Source organism: Vanellus vanellus (assembly GCF_965231255.1).
Source record: "Vanellus vanellus genome assembly, chromosome: 12".
Taxonomy (NCBI): domain Eukaryota; kingdom Metazoa; phylum Chordata; class Aves; order Charadriiformes; family Charadriidae; genus Vanellus; species Vanellus vanellus.
This window is the reverse complement of record NC_138917.1, coordinates 11,870,069-11,892,597: the sequence shown is the minus strand read 5'-3', so window position 1 is coordinate 11,892,597 and position 22,529 is coordinate 11,870,069. Positions and strand designations below refer to the sequence as shown.

The 22,529-nt window shown below is 48.5% G+C and overlaps 1 protein-coding gene across 1 annotated transcript in view; it reads right to left on the bottom strand.

The window, feature by feature from the left end:
* The window catches only part of ZFHX3 (zinc finger homeobox 3), a 113,364-nt gene that overhangs the window by 6,871 nt on the left and 83,964 nt on the right, over positions 1 to 22,529 (bottom strand). The window contains exons 5-8 of the mRNA XM_082489282.1: positions 17,577 to 17,710; positions 17,169 to 17,369; positions 7,921 to 8,023; positions 1,101 to 6,566 (exon numbers count right to left, since the gene is read on the bottom strand). Of these exons, the coding sequence (XP_082345408.1) occupies positions 1,101 to 6,566; positions 7,921 to 8,023; positions 17,169 to 17,369; positions 17,577 to 17,710 (5,904 nt within the window). The remainder of the gene's footprint in view (positions 1 to 1,100; positions 6,567 to 7,920; positions 8,024 to 17,168; positions 17,370 to 17,576; positions 17,711 to 22,529) is intronic.

Below are 22,529 nucleotides of genomic sequence, written 5' to 3'. Positions count from 1 at the left end.
TGTTACGGTGTCACCGGCCTTCCAGCCCAAGATAGACTCAGCCTGTTGCCGAGACCAGGCACTGGAATCAGTTCTTGGCATACCTCTGTAAACGTAGAGCAGCCCTGGTGAAAGTCAACTTGAAGAGGGATCATCAGAAGTAAACAGAGAACCCTGCCAAGCGAAAGCAAGTCTAGAGAACATCAATTACCCTGTCATGAGTGGCAATTCAGACACAGGCACGTGTCTGGGATGCCACGGGTGTAGCGGGGGTGAAATAAGGCCCTTGGATCAACTTTTCTAGGTCACTGCTAGTCTACTGAGCAGTATCTTCTACCGCCAGTGTTTGCCACACACCTTTTACTTTCCACCCATCCACCAGGTACAAGGGAAAGGAGCATCCCTCAAAAAACAAAGTCCGATATCTGGGATTAGGCCACCCAAATGACTATGCCAAATTTCATTTTTATGTAGTATGGTTAAGAAAAATCTCATTAAAATACAAAGTAAGATTTGTCCCATGACTACACTGTTGTTTGTTGAGAAGGTACTTCCAAGTTGTGCCCAGCCATTGCTCAACAACCAATCCACAGCTGCATCGGGATTTGTCCTGGAGGTCACCGTAAGGACGTTACATAAAGACACTCCAAGTTTCTGTCACCAGTGCTACCAGGCACATCACACTTTTCCCTAGAAACAGTTCAGAATTATTGAAAACTTGGGATGGCACTACATAAACTGAATTTAATAACAAAAGGAAAGGTTTAATGAACAATGCATTCAGCACATTAGCCCTTCTGTTCTGTTTGATAAATCTTCTGTTTGATAAATCCTCTATTTTCCATTTCCTTGAAGGTACTTCAGAATTTTTAGTCTGTGCTAACGAAACAGAGATAATATGCAGCATGTCTAGATCTTGCTCTATTTCAGACTTTGCTAGAAAACTCGAGTTCAGGAATTAAAGATAAAATACCTATTGCTTATTTGCTGTCAAGTAAACGTGCTTGACTAAAGGGCCGGGTATCCTGTTATCGGTCATTCTCAAGGGAAACATCCGCTTGTGCTAAAGATGCGTCAAGTTAAGTCGTGTCTCTGAGCAGTGTGATAATATCCATACCCACCTGTGTTGGATGGAGTGAAGCCTGGTAAGGATGGGCTGTTGAGGCCTGGGAGCAAGACTGGAGGGATGCCCTGTAGTGCTGGGTATGCAGCAGGAAGGTTAAGAGCTTGCAGAGGGGTGTTATCAAACATGCCCTGCTGTTGAGCTGCCAGACCAAGAACCTCATTGGCTTTTTTGATCCGGTCCAGCTCCTGCTGAGCCATCAGCTGACGTACAGTAGCTGGGTCAAAGTACTCCTTTTCCTTATCCAACTGGCTTCCAATGGTTTCTTTAACTTTGGAGATATGCTGTTGAGAGAAGATATGGTCACGTACAGACAGTCGAGCGCTGTACTTGATGCCACACAAAGTGCACTCTGTTTTGGGTCCCTCATAACTTGTTTGGTTTATACCAAAATGCTTGGCCATGCTGAGTTTGGACTTCTTCTCCTTTGCCCTAGCATTCTGGAACCAGACCTGAACAACTCTCTTTGGCAGTCCAATGTCATTGCCCAGGACCTCACACTCCAGCATGGTAGGTGTCCTGTAGTCATTAAAGCATGACTTAAGAACTTTTAGCTGGAGATTAGTCATCTGAGTGCGAAAGCGTTTCTGTCCGGGCCGATCCCCGCTCTCTCCAGACTTGCTGGCTGAACCACTTGCACCAGGGCTGGGTGAGCAGGGGTCTGCAAGGCTGGATGTTTCACTATAGTCCACAGTACCTTCATTATCGTACTCTTTGCTGTAAAAGCTGGGAGCTGGGCTGACCAGGCCAGAAGACAGCCGATCTTCATATTCGGACATTGCTATCATGGCAGCTTTTGTCAGACCTTCACTGGGTCCAGATGCTGATTTGGTTTCGGTTGCAATCCCTGTTGCGCTATCGTTGTCCGCGTTCCCTTCATCTCCTGTTGTAGTGTCTGTGATTGCAGTGTTGACAGAAGAGCAGTCATCGTTGTCCAGCTTTGTTTGGTCAAAGCTCAGGTTGACTGAGGACATGGAAGGACTCTCGAAGTCTTCTATCCCTTCCACCTTAATGGAGGATGGACTCAGCAGAGTTCGAGGTGATAGTTCCATGCTCTTGTTCACTGGGGAGAGAGGAACACTCTGTCCATCACTGCTAGTTGGTGGCATGTGTGAAAAGCTTGCTCCATCAAAGATGTCTCCCTTCATTTGGAGTCCCCCATCACAATCTAAGAGCATAGCAGACAACGTCAAGTTGTATCCAGCTCTCTTGGCCTCATGCCAGTGACGGGATCGGATATGAGCTTCAAGAGCTGTCTTTGCTTTAAAGAGAGCTCGGCAGAAGGGACACCGTCTATGGGCTTGGGCAGGCCCTACGGCTCTGAACTGCCCCTTCCTTTCCCGTGCACGGGTGTTCTGAAACCAAACTTGCACCACACGCTTCTTCAAGCCCACTTCATGTGCAATGTGATCCAACATTTTCCGTGTTGGGTTGGAGTCGAGCAAGTATTTCTGATAAAGAATTTCCAGCTGCTCTGGGGTAATGGTTGTCCTTAGACGTTTATCCCTTTGTGGTTCTTCTCCTCCAGTCCCACTGTCATTTTCTCCAGGGCTTGCACTGGCCTTTTCCTCCAGCTTTCTCTTCAGTGTGTTCATTGTGGATGTTGGAGTTGACGGTGAAGTGGCTGAGCTTGCTGGAATCTGTGGTAATGTTCCAGAGAGCAGCTGGCTTGCAAGTAGTGGATTACTGGGATCAAAAAGCATGAACGGCATATCCAGCGTTCTGTCCAGGAATGGAGGGTGGATAAACTGGTTCTGTGCACTCAGAAAATGAAGCTGCTGATGCTCCTGCCAATGCTCAAAGGAAGGAAATGCCAGCTTACACTGGTCACACTGGTATGGGATTAGCTGAGGAGGTAGGTTTGCCAGCTGTTGAGGGGTGGATGTGTGAATGGGTTTGAGGGAGAGGTGCGAGAGCTGAGATGGACTTGGGCTTGACTGTGACAAGGAGCACTGAGGGGGCTGAGGAGGGGGAGGTGGCTGTTGCAATGAAGAGGGGGAGGATAACTGTGAAATCTTTTGGTGTGCTGAACTTGTCTTTTGTTCTCCTTGGTCCTGTTGCTGCTGAGACTCTTGCTTTGGTTGCACTTGCTTCTCTTGAGTTTGGTTTTGCTGTGTACTTGGAGGTTCAGACTGCTTTGGTTTCTCATCTGTAGCTTCTACTTTAGAACTATAGGTGGAGGAATCATCTGCCTCTGCTGTGAGCTGCAGAAAAGCTGAGGAGGTTGCATTGGCTGAAGACGTAGGTGTGCTGTAAGCTTGTGAGGGCATTGGTGTGCTGCAGGAGGAACTGGTTGGAGTCAAGAGCTCCATTGCATCCATAGAGTCTTCATTCTGGCTATCATCCTGTCCATCCTCATCCTCATCTTTGTAACAAAGCTTTTTCTGGTGTTTAATGAGATCAAAAATGCGTTGAAAGACTAGACTGCACTTTTTGCATTGGTAGTTCAAGTTGCTTGTTCTAATATACCTGTCATTTGTAAGCTCCCGTCGTTCCCCATCTTTGCCTTCTCCCTGATTCTCATAGTTTTTCCTAGCTTTTTGACGGGCATTCTGGAACCACACCACTATAACACGCGTTGGGAGGTTCAGCAAGTTAGAAAGCTGCTCAAATTCATCATCCTTTGGATAAGCATTGGCATCAAAGAAGTCCTGCAGGACTCTGAGTTGGTAGTCAGTAAAGCGTGTCCGGGAGGACCGCTTGCTTCCCCAGTACTCCTGCTTTTGAGGTTCTGGAGAAGGAGGTCGTGAGTCTATCTTCAGTTCTTCCAGGCTGGTAATAGGAGGATTACTGAAGTTGTATGGGGAATCCTTGTTGCGCTGGCGTTCTTTGAAAAGAGTGTTTCTGAACCAGTGCTTGATCACTTTCTGGGGCAATCCAGATTTGTCCGCCATCTCTTTGATCTGTTCCTCACTTGGGGAATTGTTAATATCAAAATACTGCCGAAGGACTCTGAGTTGGTCGTCGGTGATCCGCGTCCTTGGCCTCTTGTTCTGCTGCTGCTGGAGAAGGCTAGGGTTGAGCTGATGCTGGTACAACTGTGCCAAGTCGGCAGGCAGAGGGTCTACAGGACCCAGTTGGGGTGGCAGCTGAGCAGGTAACGTTTGTAGTGGCATGGTTTGCATCATAAGTGGTGAAAAGATGGGGAGCTCCATTGGCATGGAGAGCTGGGTGAGTGGCACAGATGGCTGGGCTGGTGCGATTGTAGGAGAGGTAATTGGTGGCGCAGAAGTAGGAATAGTAGGAGTAGAAGCGGGCTGAGGAGGTGCTGGAGGAAGCGGAGGTGGTGGTGGTGGAGGTGGTGGCGGTGGCTCTGGGGTCTGAGGCCGTAGCGGGTACAGTTTGTCATAGTGTTCTCTGTATTGTTTGGCAAATCTCTCTAACTGCTTAAAGGGAAAGTAATGTTGGTGAACATGCTCTTGGTGGCTCTTCAGGATAAGGATGTTTGAAAAGAACTTGCCGCATGTATCACACTCAAGCTTTTCCAAGTTCTCGCCTTGCTCTGTCTTCCCATTTTTCTTCTGCACCTTCTGCTTGTTCTCATTATACTGAATGACAAGCTCAAAGCCAAAGTTTTCCAGCAAGGCTTTTGTGGCATTCCCTCTTGCATCAGAGGCAATACGTGGAGGCAGTAAGGAGGGCTCCGAACTACTGCCTGGTACAAAGTCCTTCTTCTCTTTGGGCTTTAAGTTATCAGGCAGAGACTCCTTAGATGCTACATTATTGTCTCCCCTCTCTGCACTTTCCCTTTCCCGTGGGGTTTCTTTTTCTTTCTCCTTCACTATGGATTTATTCTTCTTCTCAGGGTGCTGGCTCTGCTGTATAAGGACGGAGTGAGGTTGTGACAGGGACAGCTGACCTTGCTGCTGCTGTAAGAGCTGTGGATGGCTCTGTTGAGGGAGCTGAACTTGAGCCTTCAGGTCCTCCAGCAAACTTGGACCTGTACCAGTCAAAGTCAGCGCACCACTGGTGACAGGCAAACTAACTTCTGGATTGAGCTGGAACTCAGCACTGGGGATGTAGAAAGGAAACAAAAGATGCTGCTGTTGCTGAAGCTGCAGAAGAGTCTCAGTGGTCATCGGAAAGTGTGGCAAAAGTGCTGGGTTGAACAGCTGAGACTGCAGGAGAGCAGCTTGCTGTTGCAATTCTTGTTGCAGATGGGCTTGGACTTGGGCCTGGGCCTGTGCCAAGGTTTGAGCTTGCTGCTGCTGCTGCTGCTGCTGCTGCTGCTGTTGCTGCTGCTGCTGCTGCTGCCTGGATGCAATCATGTCTGCCAGCTTCTTTCGGTTTACCTCTTTGGGCTCCGAAGGGGAGGAGATATTAGTGCTTACAGGGTTACCCAAAGGAGGAATTCCCACATTGTCACTGGATACCTGGTTGAGCAGGCTGGGAATGGGAGTTGTGCCCGAATTACTTGTGTTGGTGGTTGTAAAAGTATTACTGTTGCTAGCGCTCACTGGACTTGGTGTGGATGAACCCAAAGAGAGACTGCTGCTGCTGCTGTTGCCAGCTCCATTACTACTGCCACTGCCCCCAGCCGCCTCCAGCTTGGCAGCACGAGCCTTGGTTTGGTGCAGGACAGACCTCATGTGGATCTCCAAGGTTGAGCTCTGACTGTAGGCCACATTGCAGGTGTTACACTTAAAAGGTTTGTTGTCTGGGCTGCTGGTAGGTTCGGGCTGCCCAGTAGCAGACTCTTGGAGGGCTCTTTTCAGTTTATGCAGATGAGAAACTGAATTGTAATGGACCAGGAGAATGTTCTTTTGCGTGAAAGATTCCTTGCAGACTGTGCACTTGTAAGGGCGAGACGGATCTAGGAATTTCTCCATAGTGAAGTTAGGGCCCTTCCTGAAGGGTAAGGCCCTTTTTGGTTCTGAGCCAGAGTCCTCTTGCACTGACCCCGAATCACTACCTGTCGGGCTCTGCTTATCTTCCAAGTCACTCTCCTCCTCCTTATCTTCCTCGACTATTATAGTGTGGTCTTCTGCAAGCGAAGGATCACCCATAGCGAGGAGGTCCCCGTTGACCAAGAGACCACCATACAGCTGCTGAATGTCGGCCTCGCTCAGCTCCAGATGGCTGGTTTCCAGGTGCTTCTTCAGGGCCTGGAAGGTTCGGAAGCTGCGCTGGCAGAGGCAGCACATTGTGGCTGCCCGGATGACATGGTACTGGGAATGGAGCTGCAGCTTCTCAATGGTTTTGAACGCCAGACTGCACTGGTTACAACGGTACTTGTAGACGTGGCGATCCGATACCGGCAGTTGAGGTCGCTTTGCGTGAACTTCATTGAAGTGTGTCTGCAGGGCTGCCGAGCTCTTGAACACCTGGTTGCAGCCCTTCTTCCAGCAGAGGAAGCCGGAGTCCTCCCTGGCAGAGCTCTGATCGGCCGGAACGGGCTTGGGATCTCCGCTGTGCTCTGTACTTTCTGATGGCAAAAGACTCTTTCCTGATTCCTCAGAGACCTCTGTGAAAACAAAATCAGAGCAAACCTGAAAATTACACCAGCACACAAGGGTGGATCAACACCCTCTTTTCGTCCCTAATATTCGTGTTTTTTCCCTGCAAGACAACAGGTATTGCTAACATTTCCCCTCTATCTTCATTCATTTATTTTAATACCAGCCCATTAATCTTATCATGGCCCATTGCATAAACCTACACAATTTACTTTCTTGCCCACTTTGAATACCTGGAAATTATTCACACACACCTTCTCTTAGGGCATTTATCGCCTTTTATTCTTCCTTTTAAGTGAAGGCCATTCAGCCACCTGTCTGTCTTTGCTGTTCTCCTTTGATGTCCTGCCTATTTTCCAATAAGAAGGTTCATCAAACTGAACATAGGATTTGAGTCTTGGTCCTATCAAAGCTAGAAACAAGAGGAATGCAATTCAGGTCCTGCTGGCAGCAGCTCAAAAGGTGCTCTATAAGGGAGGATGGAAGAAGAAGGAACAAGCACTCAGTACACTGCCACTTTTTGAGGGTCTAAGAGCACAATCTTGCTGGAAAAGACAGCGTGATATGTGTAGAGGCCAAAAAAGGGATCCCATTGCCCAGGACAGCATTAGCTACCCTGGCTGGGACAGGGCTGCCCCACCAGCCTTGGGGCTGTGTGCCTGAAAGGAAATGATGGCTGTCTTCATTCCCAGATTCCTTACAGACCCTCCAGAAGGGCACGGAAGGAATGGCATCGCTTTCCTGTCAGGTTTGAGATCAGACACTTCTGCCCATGCAGAACGACGTTCTTGGGATGCTCTCACACAACACGACAAAGCCAGGACTAAATAGCCATGGATTTACAGCCACTCCTTCATAACACAGCATGGCAATGAAAAAGGTTGAGGAGATTTGGGCTGGATAAGGACCGCAGCAGCTCAAAGCTCCCCAAACTCTATGCCCAGCATCCGCACTTGAGCTATGATGGCAGCAGAGCAAGTACAGCAAGATGGTGCGGCCAGCACCTGCAACCTTAGTCACTTCTCTACCAATCCTGTCAGCCCTCTAGCACCTTTCACATCTGGTCTTCTCCTTTGCAAGGATTCAACACCATTTCCATGTGGATCGCCACAGTGGTGAGCTGCGCTTCTCAGCTCCGAGCCGCCCTGCTCTGCCCTGCCATGGGGCACCCAGTGCACCAGCCTGTTCGTGGCACAGATGAAGGGAGACAGCTCTGCTAGGCACCATCTGACTGTGGTTCTCAGGAGACAGCTGAGCACATGGAGCTCACCCGGGCAGACACATCCCCAGACACACCCCCTGACCAGGTGATGGGAGCTGTGGGACTGGTGGGACCCATGGACCTCATTGACTTGCACTCACCAGGCTGCTTCCCCAGCTCTTCTGTGGTGGAGTTCCCATCTTTCTCTGGAGCGGCTGCTGGGAGAAACATGCTGCTGGGCATCATCACCTCAGGTGTTGTCACCTGGAGACAGGGAGGGAAGGATGTGGGGGGAAGAAAAACACAGGAAAATATTTTAAACATCTTCAGTGGCAAAATTAGACACCAGTATTGTGAAGTCAGAGGCGTCACTTTTCATAGCTCACTGAAGACTCATATTTATTAGACAAAGCTCACATCAGTCAAAAGTGTTTCTACAGTTACATTCTGGACATAATTAGCAGTGCACACTTGAAGAATAATCTTATTATTAATATTTTTCCTTTATGTAGAATTCAGACTTTGATCACTGACAATGTTTTGTCATGGGCTGTGAAACTTCTTGTGCAACCAATTAGGTAGATAAGTTGAAAGGCCCACCTTAAGCTGCTGAAAACATAATAAGGCCCCTAATTAAATCATACCTCGTAAAGTACACTGTAATCTTGAACTAGGGAGCATTGCAGCACTGTTTTCAAAGTGTATTGATGCAGGAAAAGGAGGGGCATGAGAAAGAAAAGTACAAATAAGGAGAGAGGTGACAAAGGAAAGGATGAATAAGGAAAGACTAAAACGACAGCAAATTGTTTGTGAAATGAAAAGCTTTTGGTAACCCTTTCCTTGCTCTGACTGATGTGTTCCCTTCGCCTCTCTTCAAGTGTTTGTCTAGAACCTGCACCATCATAACCAACGCAGTGCTTGCGCACCAACATTTTTGAAGAGCTGGGGAGTTTGCGTGCTTCAACTAGAGACGCCCTTTGAAAGAGTCAAACGCATACGCTCATCTTTTTCTGGAAAAATGTGTTTCTTTGGGTGTATCTGGTCACACACACAACATATAAACTACCTCGCTAGCAGTTTGCACATGGTTAGCATCCGACGCAGGACAATGAATGCCCTTCTGAACATCCAGAGCCAGTATCTCACACCACCTGAAGAGCTGCCCCACAACCCTTCTCCCCACAGCAGCAACTGGAAAGACAGACCCGTATCACCATCACCATCCATGCCGTACTCCAGTGCACTGCTGCCAGCACTGGTTAGATGCCTGTGGCAAGCAAAGACACCTCTACACCTCCAAGCAGCTGCATGCTTCACCCCGCTGATGCTCAGGGAGCATTTCCCTTTCACCAGGGCCACGGTACTTGAAGGAACCAACACTGACTTGCAATGCTTGTGGTGCTTCTGCTCCCAGCCTCTGACTGCTGGGAAAATGAGGCATAAATAAACACTCCTAGACAGATATGTTTCCTAGCAAAACAAGTCTCTCCATCCTTCTGTCAGATACTAAGAGGGCATTTGAACCTTGGCTTACAGAAGAGAGTGAGTGAGGCTGATATCTGCATGCAGTGTACCTTGTTTTCTGCAAAGTCAAGTACCACAAGGCTCCCATTGAACCGCATGAGGTATTAGCAAATCTGCGGTGAAAATGAAGGTAAACCTACGTGCAGGACATGAAATCTTCCTTATCTCCACACGTGTCAAATCCAAGCAAACACAGACTAGACCTTGGCTTAACTAAGTGAATGGAAGCAAGAACAGTCCATGAAAAAACCTCAGAAACAAATGTTTGCATATGAGTAGTTGCAGACATCTGAACTTCACTGGGGAGGGATGCTGAGCTCCCTCCCTCTACCAGGACGGCCGGTGCACAGAGATGAATGCTGAGTCCCACAGACATCTGCAGGAAAGGCAGCTGACACTGATAAATCACCAGGAGGGAAGCTGAGCACACCAGATTCATTCCACCTTTTATTCTAAGCGGGAGCATCTGATGGCTGTGGGTGGTGGGTCGGGAGACGTGAAAGGTCACTGGTTAATTCCCGGTAGCCGGGCTCGAAGGAGGTGGACGAGCAGGGACATGGAGGAGGGAAGGCAAGAAGGAGCCGTCCCTCCCAGCTTTATCAGCAGGGAGAGCGCTTTCCTAGGATCTTTAGGAATTATGAAAAATAAATCATGAGAAATTAAAAAAAACCCCAACAGAGTAGAAAAAGAATAAAATTATCTAACACCTCAGCTGCACATCATTATAGAAAACTGTGGGCTTTTTATACGCATTACAGTAAGGCAGCCATCCCCACTACCACACTCAGTACGACGGATCAGTAATTGTTTTCATACACTTTAATTAGAAAAACTCAGATGGCTATGAATAATAATGGAAAAGAGAGACTTTTGCACTTGAAAGGTTGAAGTCAATCAAGTGTGAATGACGGCAAAAAAGAAAAAAAAAAGACACCAATTCATCAGGCCTCTGTTGTCTCGCCGCGTCTTTAATCATAATTCCTGATTGGGATTCAAGAAGGCAGTAAGCAGCGGTTCTTTGTCTGCCTTCACCTTCCGTCAATTAACTCTCCCCGAAATATAATCATCAACCTCACATGCTCCTCTGCATCTTAATCTGGGTCTCCAAACCAATAAGTCCTGCCCTATATGTGTTTAAGTAATTACCTTTATCTACCTGCATCTCCATAGCCACAGTTCTCGCCCTACTTCTACCCCTTCCTCCTCAATAAAAAAAAAAAAAGGGGGGGGGGGGGGAAGGAAAAAAAAAACAACTGTGGTACATTAAATTGCTACAGGCACAAAATCCCAAAAGGCAAAGAGAAAAAAGCTTGGAAAAAAGTGCAGAAAACTAGAAATTCTGGATGTGGATGTAGGGCAGCTGCAGGCAGCCCAGACAGCCACGCGGGGCTGGCCCTGGGAAGCAAAACCTTGAAAATAAAGCACCGGTCTTGCTTCAGCAGCTGGACGCACTTTAGTCCCCTACCTGTTTAGCACCATTCAGGCTTCTCCGGGAAGCGCCGCCTGTTTCCTATGCCATTTTCCAGGGCAGGACTACTTTGTCTCTTCATGCCCACGGACCACCCCCGCGCAGGTAGCAAAGATAAAAACAGTGAAAATAGGCTGCACATCTCAAATAATTTTGCATTTACACTGAATTCCAGGCTGCCCATTTTGAGCTGTTTGTCCTTTTACACTGCAAACCTGTTTGAGGATATACCATTTCCTTCTACATGCAGAAAACGCCTCGAACATTGCGGCTCCTTTTAATATAAACAAATAGTGGGAGTACCAAGGGGGCAGGAAGGTTTAGTAGGCCATGGCCACCCGACAGACAAACAAGGAGCGGTGCTCTACGACACAGCATTTTGTACTTCAGATGTATTTAAATGGCATTAACTGTTCTGGTGATAGAGAGGAACGTGTTTATCTCGAGCACAGCCTGTGTTAGCGCGTGCAGTTGTTAAATGTTCTCTACCTCCCTCTCACCTGAGCAGGCAATACCTGGCATGTAATCCTGGCACCCATCCTCAGCTCTGCTCAATACCTCTATCTCCCTGTTTCAATGCCTCTTGAACACCAACTGTTTCACAATGGCAACATAACATGTCAGTCAATGTGAACTGTTCTTAAAAAAACAATCCTACAGATGTAACTCCGACATATGTGATTTGCCTTCTCGCTTTCCTTCTTCTGTACATACTTATTTTGCCCTGTCTAACATTAAACTGTATCATCTTTGCAGCTGCAGCCATGATCTTCTGGCCCACAAGCCACCAGCAAAGCCTTCCAGCTTGGAAAAAACCCTCTCTGTCACACCAGGTCGACCTCCATGCAGAGCCCTGAGAGTGCCTGTCCCCCGCTGCTCCTACGTCCAAGGTCTCCTCTAGGTTGGTCTCCAGAGCAATGTTACCGCCCACAGAGCAAATGGTCCTCTCGACCCGTTGTTGCTCTTGGCCTTTCTGTCCCAATGAAACCGGGAGGTGGGGAGGGATCAGCAGCTCACACCTATCCACTCTTTCCGACATCCCGGCATTCAGATACCAATACATGGATCAGGTTCTGTTTATCGGTACTTCAATGACCAGAGGTCGGTGTCTCCATGAATGTCTGGAAAACTCTAATGCTGGGGCAGGCACTCAGGGCGCACCCTTTGCTCTGACCACCCCATCCCCGTCCCTGTCCCACTTGGTGGGGCAGGGAACTTGCTTGGGTAGAGTGAAGGAGGGCAAAGTTCAGGCTGGAAACTGTGGCAGCCCCTCCTGCACCCCACTTTGAAACATCTCCCCTGTGGTCTGTCCTGGAGATGGGAATGCTGGCCGGAGAACTTCCCTCTAGAGCAGACAGCAGAGAAAACAACTATCTGCCTTAGAAGATGGAAAGTTGTTGGGACAAGCCTCTGCTTCCAAGGACCCTCCCTTTCGGATGAAATTCACATCCCCCTCAGCAGACAAAATTTCTTTTTGATAAGGAGATCCAATGACGTGCACCCCAATTTGATGACAATATAGACAATGTGGCCCAGAGAGTGACTGTTACAAAAACCCCAAGGGCTGACTGACATGGCAGGTCTCCTGCCTCTCTGCCCCATGAGTATCCTCAGCAGATCGCACACACCCTGACACCTACAGACCTGTCACCAGTCTGCAGAACAACCTGCAGGTCCACTCCTCACCAGTGACAACCTAGAGCAGCGACAAGCGTGGCTCCTGCCACTACTGGATCTACCGATTTTTAAGATGATGAACTGCAGAGCCACTTATCAGCACGGGCCGGAGGCTCAGAGCTGCAACACCCCTCCTGTGCCGGCCCCGGCAGCGTGACACAAGCATATTCTTGGCACGTCCAAAAAATTAATCTTGGATAGCGTGAACAGCCAGCTCCCCTTGTGCACTGGATCTGCCTGCTCTGACTTTCCTCCGGAGCGAGTGACCGAACGTGTGGCCAGCCTATGCAGTTCCTCTGTAAATGCCCCAAAAAGCTGAAATCATGTGGCTTTGAAAAGAAAATCTCTAGAAGGGGTCTGAGGAGATACATTACTATCCCTATGTCCATGCAACCAGGGGGAAATACACATGCAATGCAAGGTTCCCGAACCAGACAAAGGAGGTAATTTCCATTACAAAGAGAGAGAGAGGGTGCTGGAGTGAAAAGCTTCATTAGACTCAGAGAGGCAAAGCGATGGCAGTATACCAAGGTCACTTCTAATTTAGACCATCTAATTGGCAAACATGGCTCCAAATGGCTATCATCTCACAGGGCTCAGAATTAATGAAGCCCGATTATTTTCATTACCTTCATCCGAGATGGAGAATGAGACACAGAGTGAGAGAGAAAGGGGGGAGTGAGAGGGGGCGAGAAGGAGGGAGAGAGAAAAATTGAATGACAGCAGAAGGGAGAGAGCAATAAGAAAAGACAATAGGAAAGAGGTGAAAAATGTGAAGATAGCAAAAGGGAGAAGTGAGGACGGCAGGGACGGGCAAGAATTACTCTTAGAGCAAGGGAGAAAAGAAAAAGATGGAAAGATGGCTGAAACACTGGGAAGACGCCCTAAACCGAGGAAAAGAAAACTGACAACAGAAATGACGGGAGAGGAATGTGCAGAAGGATAAAGCTGGCCACGGGAGGAGGGAGAGCTCCCCGCTCCCAGAGGCTCTCGGGAAGCCGTCCCTTCTCCCGGCTTGAGCCCATCAGTCTTGTCAATCGACTGTGCAGGCGAACTGCACTTCACCCTCATTAAGGGGCTCTCTGCTGAAGCGGTGCAGGCCCAAGATTAGCAGAGAGGTTGTTATGTGGAAAGATGGCGATTAGGCCTGCTTAGAGCGGCTAAAATGCCACGTGAAATGAACTTGGCCACATTTGTTCACCAGCCCCGTGGAAGGGAAGCCGCAGGAGACAGGGGGGCTGGTGAGAGCCCCTGCTCCAGCCCCACGGGGGCTTCCCCGGCCGCCACGCCGTGCAGGGACATGGCGTGGGCTCCTCTCCCCTCGGCCTGTGGCTGCAGCCCCACCAGCCCCCGTCCCAGCGGCTGGGCCGGCGGGGAGGACCCAGGTGTCCCGTGGGACAGCCAGCCTGGCTGCTCGCTGATATGAAAAGGACGGGGCACAGAACAACCAGCTCTGAGATGCTGAGCACAAGCAAGCAGCTGTTACCATGGCAACAGACATATTAGACACTGCAGGTTCCTGAAAGGCGTCTGATAAGGTATTATTAACTGGAGCCTCCTCCAAACGCCAAGCGCAAAGACACTGTGTCGAAAGGGACCTGGCTCCCATTTACCGGACGGCAATTCCCTCGCGGTGGCACCAGGACCTGATTCACGCATCAGACTGAGTCGGGAATCTTAGCTAGAATGAGCAAAATTAGGAACCTTTGATGCTGCCACATTCTGCACAAGCCATACCAATTTCTCAAAATATCTGTCATTTAATGCAAAAAAGAATCACCTTCTTGACCCACACGCTTCTTGACTTGAAGCAGGAGAGGCAATCTTCCTCCCCGGCCATATCTCTGGGTACCAAAGGAAACTGCTGCCCAGGGCCAGTGGCAATGGTAAGGTGGAAAAAACAGAAACAGGCAAGAGGATGAGCTTCACAGCTAAGGCATTCTCCACGGTTCTCAGCAGAAGTTTTGTGCTCTGCAGCAGAAGGATGAGGCCCTCCTCCAGCACAGCAGATGTGCTCACCTAGGGGACTGTCCTCCACAGTACTGCAGTTGCTTTGGCCACGTCCTCTGCAGGCTGTCCCTGAGCTCCTTACAAATAGCTTCTGCCAGTCTCCCTGTGTCCTGGAGGACAGAGACCTGCTCAGGCCAAGAGGATGGACCAACCCAACCTCAACTGTTCCAGAATTTGTGTTCAGCCAACAGCCCAGCTCAGAAATGAACCATTTCACATTAGCGTTAACAGATGCCCTTAGCAAACTGGTTGCGCTTGCTGGTGTAAGAAAGGGGCTCAGCTTCTCCTCACTGCTCTTATAAGGTCAAAATGTCTTCCATTAATTTAGTTAGAAGCTAACAAGATTCGTTCAAGTCCTCAGAAGCTATTTACACACTTAAGCACCATCAGTCAAAATGGATGCAGGTTGCAGAGACCGAGGTCACTGGGACGGGACAGCTCCTTGACCCAGACGCATGAGTGGCCGGTGGAGCAGAGCTATGTCCTGCTAGAGCCCACGGGCACAGCCAGCTTTGCAGGGTTAGTGAACTGCTGGTGCTCTTTTTCCCTACCTCTCTATATTTTGTTATTCACAGAGTGCTGGAACCTGTCAGTCTGGCTGGATCTTTAATGGGTTTTATGATGCAGCATCTACTTGGGGCAGATGTGGTTCTCAAGGGCGGTTGGGAGCATTGGTCCCACAGTGGCCACCACGAGCCTTTGAAGCCTGCTGGGGCATAGGATGCACCTTTGGCTCCCATGGAGCCCGACAGGGCCGAGAGAGAGGGCAGCAAAGTGAGAGGGCAGGTAGCCGGTAAAGCGAAGGGGGAAGATAAAAAGTATAAAGGCGTTGGAGGAGCCACAAGAGGACTGGAAGGGTGATAGAAAGAGAAGACCGGAGAACTGTTAAGAGAAAAGCTGGGCAACGCTGCATGTGCTTGCTCAGATGGTGTCAGAGGAGGGGAGCTGATAAAGAACGTGAGTATTACGACAAACACAGTATTATTCACCTCCACTGTCAGGAATCAGCAAAGAAGGGAGAAAACAAGTAGAAATGGGGTGCAAGAAAAAAAATCACAAAGAGAAAGAACTGAGAGGAATCAAAATAAACACTTATTTTATATACTTGGCAACAAGTTCTTAAATGCAGACACAATCTTGCCTTGAAGATTATACCAAAGAAATAACAGTGTAGAAATCTGACAATATATCCCATTTGTGAATTTAGAAGGGTTTTTGAAAATGTGCCTTATTAATTCTACCTGTATCTTAAACTGACATTAGCAAATGGAAAGGCGCACTCATGTAAGACCTATGAAAAGGGAATTCATGAAAGAAACATTCTGGGACTCAAAATGTTGTTTGCTGAAGCAAGTGCCTGAGCGCTGGAGTGGGGTAAGCCTTTATGAGTGTTTCTGCACTGCCACCGCACATACAAGTCCCACAGAAGAGGTCTGGCGGCTGCACACATGACTCCACGTGTATGCCAGCAGCAGAGAGAGACTGGGTCAGTGGCTCTGGGGTAAAGCAAGGCAGACCACAAACCCAGGTCTCACAAATGAGAACTGGAACACTGCACTGTTAATTTACTACCTCTCACCAAGCACTAGCTCCCGAGTAAGACAAATTTCGAGTCCTCGGAGATGGTGTTGGAGGAAGATTCCCATGCTAGGTGCTAAAACAAGGATGCAGGGAAGAACAAGAGCCTGATGCAAACATGTCTGTCCTGAACCACAATCTGCTGTATGAGGTTTTGCTCCCCATCAGAATACTGCAATAGCAACCACAACCCATACACAGGCACAATGTTGTTTAACAAACAGCCCGAGAAGCAGAGTTGTTACAAGTTTTGAGCTCTACATGAAGACAGTTGACTTTATCTAGCAAGTCCTCCCTCCACACTTCAGTGGCTACGTCCTACTTCAGAGAATTTTAACTGCCTATGCTTAAATTTTAATTTAAAAACAGGAATTTCAAAACATCTTAAAACCAGCACTTGAAACGGTAGCTCTAGTATTCAACAGTCCTATAAGGTTCCACCTCCCTTGGGTCAACGGCAGTGTATCCCTTGCTTGTTCAGGTTACCCTGAAAAAAGGGAATTGTTACACAACAAAAGACTTGTAATTTTGGATGGAGCGACTCCTCACAGAAGTAACAGATCCAACTTATCTCATACAACCACAACAATGATCCTCATTAAGTGAACGAAGCACAGAACATGGGCAGTACAATAGGACTGTCTTCTCTCCATGAGATGAGACCGCCAAGGGAAGTTACTCTATTGGTTCTTAAAATCATATTTTAAGCAGAAACCTGATATCTAATTTCCTGTAATGTTACCTGAATCACCCTGGCTGTCCTTCTTGGGAAGTGCTCATCAACCCATGAGCACTTTCTCTCTGCAACAGGAGCAGCACAGCACATAGCTACTGCGTCTCCCAGAAGCTTCTGTGCAAAATGCAATCCCATGCAATGACCTCAGTAGTTAAAGGAAATCATATTTGTTCCAATTTCTTCACAGGGAAATTGCTCAACACTGCAACACTGCCAGTTTCCACAGTGCTCAAGCACGGACAAGATAGTCACTGCAGACAAAACGTGCAGGGTTGGGAAAAACCTAAATGACAGAGCCCTGACAGATGAAGGAGCTGCCCACTACGGCAAAGTCAACCCACACAGGTCAGGCCATCCCTTTACTCTTCATCTTTGCTAGGAAGGCAGCAGACGTGCTTGACTATGCCGCCACTTACCGTCATGATGAGTTTCTCGACACAGTCAGGTGACACACTGTGCAGATGGGTGAGGTGCAGCTGCAAATGGATCTTGTTGTTCAGCATGTCCTGGCAGAGTGGGCAGCGGAGCATGGGCTGCACCGAGTGCTGGGTCATGGCGTGCACCCGCAGTCGATTCACGTCTGTGTTACTGTACTTGCAATATGGACACTGATACATCTGCAGAGCAAGACAAATGAATCATGCAATTGTTACAGCTGCTGCTTTCCTCTTTCCTTAGAGCTAGACTTTAATAATTCGATGCCTTCTCCTACCACCAGTTACTGCCTTTCATCCTCCTTCTCCTATTTTATTCTTTGCTTTTGGCACTTATGAAACAAATTACCTGCTTGTAGATGCACAAAAAGCTGGGTTCTTCTTCCTTACCTGCTCTGATTTGGTCTCCTCTGAAGTTTTTGACCATTTAAAGGAGAGAGGCGACTCAGAGCTGCTGGGAAACGATATTCGTTTAGAGGATGCTGGAGGCTCTGTCAGCTCCTTCTCTGCCTGGCTGGCTGGTGCTGCAACAAAACGAGATTTATATTAGGACATCCCCAAAGAGGCTTAAGTTGGACAAAGACAGTATTTCCATTTACTCTGCTGCTGTTTCTTGAAACACACACCAAGGAGCTGGAGGAGGATGAATCTGTAGACTAACTTATGAACTACAAAGCACACCTGGCCAAAAAAAGTTCATTCTCAATTATCTTCCACAGTAAGGGAACCGTGCCATTTAGAGTTAGAAGCAGAGAAATCCCAGCTATTTCTGTGGGCTGCTTACAACCTGTTAGGTGCAGGACAGTCTTGTCCTGTGTTTATATCGGACACACAAATGCTTGGCCAGACGTGAAGGCCAATGTGTCATCTCCACGAGAAGTCGGACTGACTCGACAAAGCAGAAATCACACTGCTAGCTCACCTAGGATGTTTTGCATATGAACACTCTGGAATATGTTTGCCTTGGAGACGGCTGGAAGCTGTGGCCGTCAACCCGACTGACATGCACTCTGACAACACACTGCTGGGACGGCATCGGCCAGCTCAGCCCATGTGCCTCTGGGAAGAGCATCTGAGGGTACTTCTCAGCAAGCAGTCCCACCAAAATCACGATGGCAGAGACCCAGCCTACAGCCAGTGCTGGGATGGGACCCACACATTCTCACACTGTAACGAGCTGAGGAAAGGCGATTTTATTTCAGCAAAAAAGAAAAAGGCAAATGAGCCCAGAAGTCAACAGCAAAACACTCTGCAAGTTGCGGCACTCCGAGAAGCACATCCCTGACCTTTACCCCTCCCCCGAACCCTGGCAGCCTGCAGTACATAAATTTGTGGGACATCTATTATTTAAAAACTGTAAGGACAAGTATATTATACACAGCCCCCGTCTCCTCCTCCCCGAACACACATTCATAACAGTACTTTAATCTGTCTCGAATCGACTTCAAACCCATTTCGCCCTTAATGGGAGTTATTCATTTTCACTTGAAAGGTAATATATGACAGCTGGATATTTAATATGATGGATCGGCTGCCGATTAACAAGGCACTGTAGCATTCTTAGACTGGTCCCCCCATACTCTTCCCCTTGTCTCTTATTCTCTTTGTGAACCCGCTGGTATCCGCTCCTTGTTTCAGAAGATGCTGTCAGAGTAAGATCCAGGTAAACTGCTTCCTTCTCAAATATCCTTCCGTCGTTCACTGGCATGAGTGGTATTTCAAAAGGTACCACATCACAGTAAGAAATACAATCATCATTTCTAACCACCTTCCCTGCCAGAGCCCACCTCTAAGCGTTCAGCTCAACAGAGGCAAAATAACTTCCATGAGAAAAAAACCAAACAGGTAACAACACTGTCAGAGGGAGGCAGGGATCGGAAGAGCTCTGGTGCTACTAAATTTCTCCTGGTAGACTCGGCCATGCCAAAGCCTGCTTAGAGGTGATTTCCTTCCCCGTAGCGCTGCCCTGCCGCACGCCTGGTATTTCAGCCCTGGCCGGTCACACAGCCTCCATGCACAGTTGTAAAGTTCAGGCTGTATCTGAAACCAAAACCACAGGACCTCATTGTGCTGCCAACTCCATTAAAATGTCCAAACCTAGAGTTTCTTTGTGTAAAACAAGTCTGCGGTGTCAGTGCCCACTTACAGACACCAACGCAGATCCTGCTCTGCCTCCTGCGCAGAACGATGGGCTGCTGCTCAGGTCAGTCCTCTGGCTGAACCTGAGACTCTCTCTGGGGTTCACAACTGGAAAGTCATTCAAGATGTTTGTAGGACCAAAGCTGCCTTCACTTACGTCCTACTAATAAAATGTGCTTGGAGCCTGAGAAACATGGCACCACCCTGGACCTGCCTGCACTGCTCTTCTGCCAAGGAAAGTGGTCCCTCCTGGTAGGTCTGGGGAGGCAGAGACCACCACCGAGAGCCATCATCATGGCGGGTGGAGGACCACCCTGCCTTAAAATGCCTTGCCCGAGCCTTGTGTGACGTGAGTGGTCCCAATAAGGAGGCTAATTGCTGTTGACATCGTCCGCTCCTCAGTGTGACCTTGGACACTGAAGTGTCAGCCCCAATCAGGCAGTCAGGCGTCAGGACCAGCGTCCAGAGACCCTAGGTCTGCCAGCACGGTCACGCAGCCACATGAGCTCTGCTCCGGCCCTGCACCAGGCTGGGATGACAACGCCAGCCATGACCTCAGGTCCCCTTAGACTTCTCTGCCCCGGATGGTGATTGTGTCTCCTAAACGGTCCACGCAGGGTTTCTCCAGGCTCTGTATCTGTAAAATGCCTCTTCAAACCTTTGGGTGTCACCTGCTCTGCAAAACTACCAACAATTGCTGCCACGAGCCATGCTGGCAGCGCCAGTCTGCAAGAGGGGCAGGGGACAAGAGGGAGGAAAAGGCACGACTGGAGAAACCTCTGCTCATGTATATGGGTCACCTTTCCAAATAAAGCATGACAATGCTTTCCATTTTGGCAACAGAGTGAGAACCATGAAATACCTACAGAATTGTCTTAATAAACCCAGGTGAGCTCTGGACACTTACAAAACCCCTGGTGTCCCCACCTGTGGTGGGATCTATGCTGGCACAGAGAGGCACGAGGAGCTCGGGGAGCCCCTGGCCCTTACCCTCAGCCACCTATTCCACTGTGCACTACTTCTAGCAGCTCACCCCTATGATGTTTTCGGATGCAGTGACTAAATTCAGCAACCCAACTGTCAACCACCCTGTAGCTGCTGAACACTAGCTGGAACCTCTGGAGTCATGACTGGGTATTTTCTAATTTCCTTTCTACTGGGAAGCAGCCTGCTTAGATTTAGGGAACAGTACAAGGTAATTAAAATTTACTTTTACTTACGATCTCCAAAGTGCCCAATTTTATTAAACGCCCTTGATCCAACCCATAACTTTAATTCTTCAAAACCAGAATTATTAATGATTGTCCAGCCCCCAGAATAACTGTTTTGTTGCAGAGTTCTGAAAAACGCATATTGAATATTCGTTCTAAGTATTACTTTTTGAGTTGACAGCTCAAGTGGGAATTTTAACACCGAGACCGAAGTTTATTGTTGATAAACAGCCAAACGCACAAAATGACACATTCAGTCCACATCACAGATCAGAGGAATTAAGAACTCTTTTCTGCCTGGAGAAATGAGGACACGCAGATCAGCGTGTGCCTGCAGAGCTCTCCAGCAGCTGTGCAGGACCTTTGCGGCTGTACGGAGTGGACGGGACAAAATATTCTTGGCTGAAAATGTCGAAAGGGCTTTGGCCCTGAACAGCAGCTCAGCACCAGAGAAGGTGGAGCACAAGGCCTGTGCCCTAACCACGTCCAAGACCACGCTCCAGAGGTACAACCCTTGCAGAAAAGAAAAAGGAATCTAGGTTTAAAGTATGATGTATGACTATGGATCCATTAGTATTTTTATTATTTTGACTCTTTAAACGGATTTAGTTCAGATTTGCTGACCTTAAAGAAAAATCTGTGTTTCTCAACAAATGTACCCGAAAGCCAAGTGCAATGGGACGGCGCTGCTGTGGGCGTGCTGGCCCGCCACAGCACTTCTCAGAGACCTACTTGTCTTCTCACTCTTCCTTGGCAGCTTCTGCTTTTCAGAAGAGGACGAGAAATCCTCCCAAGCTTTATTTCAGAGGTGAGATGGATATTTCCTTGGAAGTGTGGATCCTTTCCTTTGCTAGGTCCAGAGGCAAAACCGGCAAGCGTCCCCAAAGCTGCCTGCTCTCCGTCCTGGTGGGAAGGGAGTCACCACCCCGCCTCCCAGCCATCAGATTCTTTTAGCTAAAGTACCACTGACAGCCCCTTCATCTAAACTTCCATCTCCAAACCCAGCAACATAATGGAGAAGCCAATTAAATGATTATTAATTCATGCTGCTTTCCGTAAGCCAGAGGTTCTCATCGCCCTGCATTCCGTAAACCAGCTTGCCACTTGCCCTAGAAATTTACAGTGGGGTTTCTGCTATTTCCATTGATTTAAAAAACTACACCCTCCCCACCCCCAGCCTACTGAAAAAAAATCCCTTCCCACTAAGTTCAGCAGCCAGCCTGGGAAAAAGTTTTCAGCAGGACCAGGGAACTGTGTTTTCACTGCCCGATGGAAAATAAAATTCCATATTTGGTGGTGCCTCCCTCCTCAAACCTCCCCTGACATTTTCTTGGAGCAATTACTCAGCATCACGAGCCCTTGGACCAGACCGACCTGCCTGCCGTGCCTGCACAGCCCTGCGGCTGGAAATGCCCACGATGGCAGCCGTCACCCCTGCGCAGGTCTTGCGGAGGAGCATCCTTAAAATGGCTGCGGTTTTCCTCCTGAAATCCTGAGACTGGAGTGGACTGTTTTATCTGTTCTCACGCTCACGCAGCCTTCACCGCGGGTGACGGGCAAGGCCAGGCCCTGTGGTGCAGACCCACCTGCGCAGTTCCATTAACAGCAGCTGAGGAGCCCCGAATAACGGCCAACAAAGTTTTGGTCTCAGCCTCTCTGGCAGACAGCTGCTATCCCGCAGAAACACGCAATTTGTATTAACGCAGCAAGAATAACTCCGAGAAGGTAACTCCACCGAGAGACTGCGGTGACACAAAAGCGGCGAGAGCCCCGCTCAGGCCTCCCCAAAAGGGCGCCTGGATGTACAGCGCTGCTACAGCGCTGCCCGTTTGTTACCTCATGTCTTAATAATATATGGTTCAATGTTTCTTTCTGAAACGCTGTCTGTTTACATTCCTTATTCCCTGAAGGTACCATTTGTTCTAATAAGATGTTGTAGCCATACTAACAGGCCTGTATATTGCCTGTTGCTCTACAGTATTTTTTCAACTCT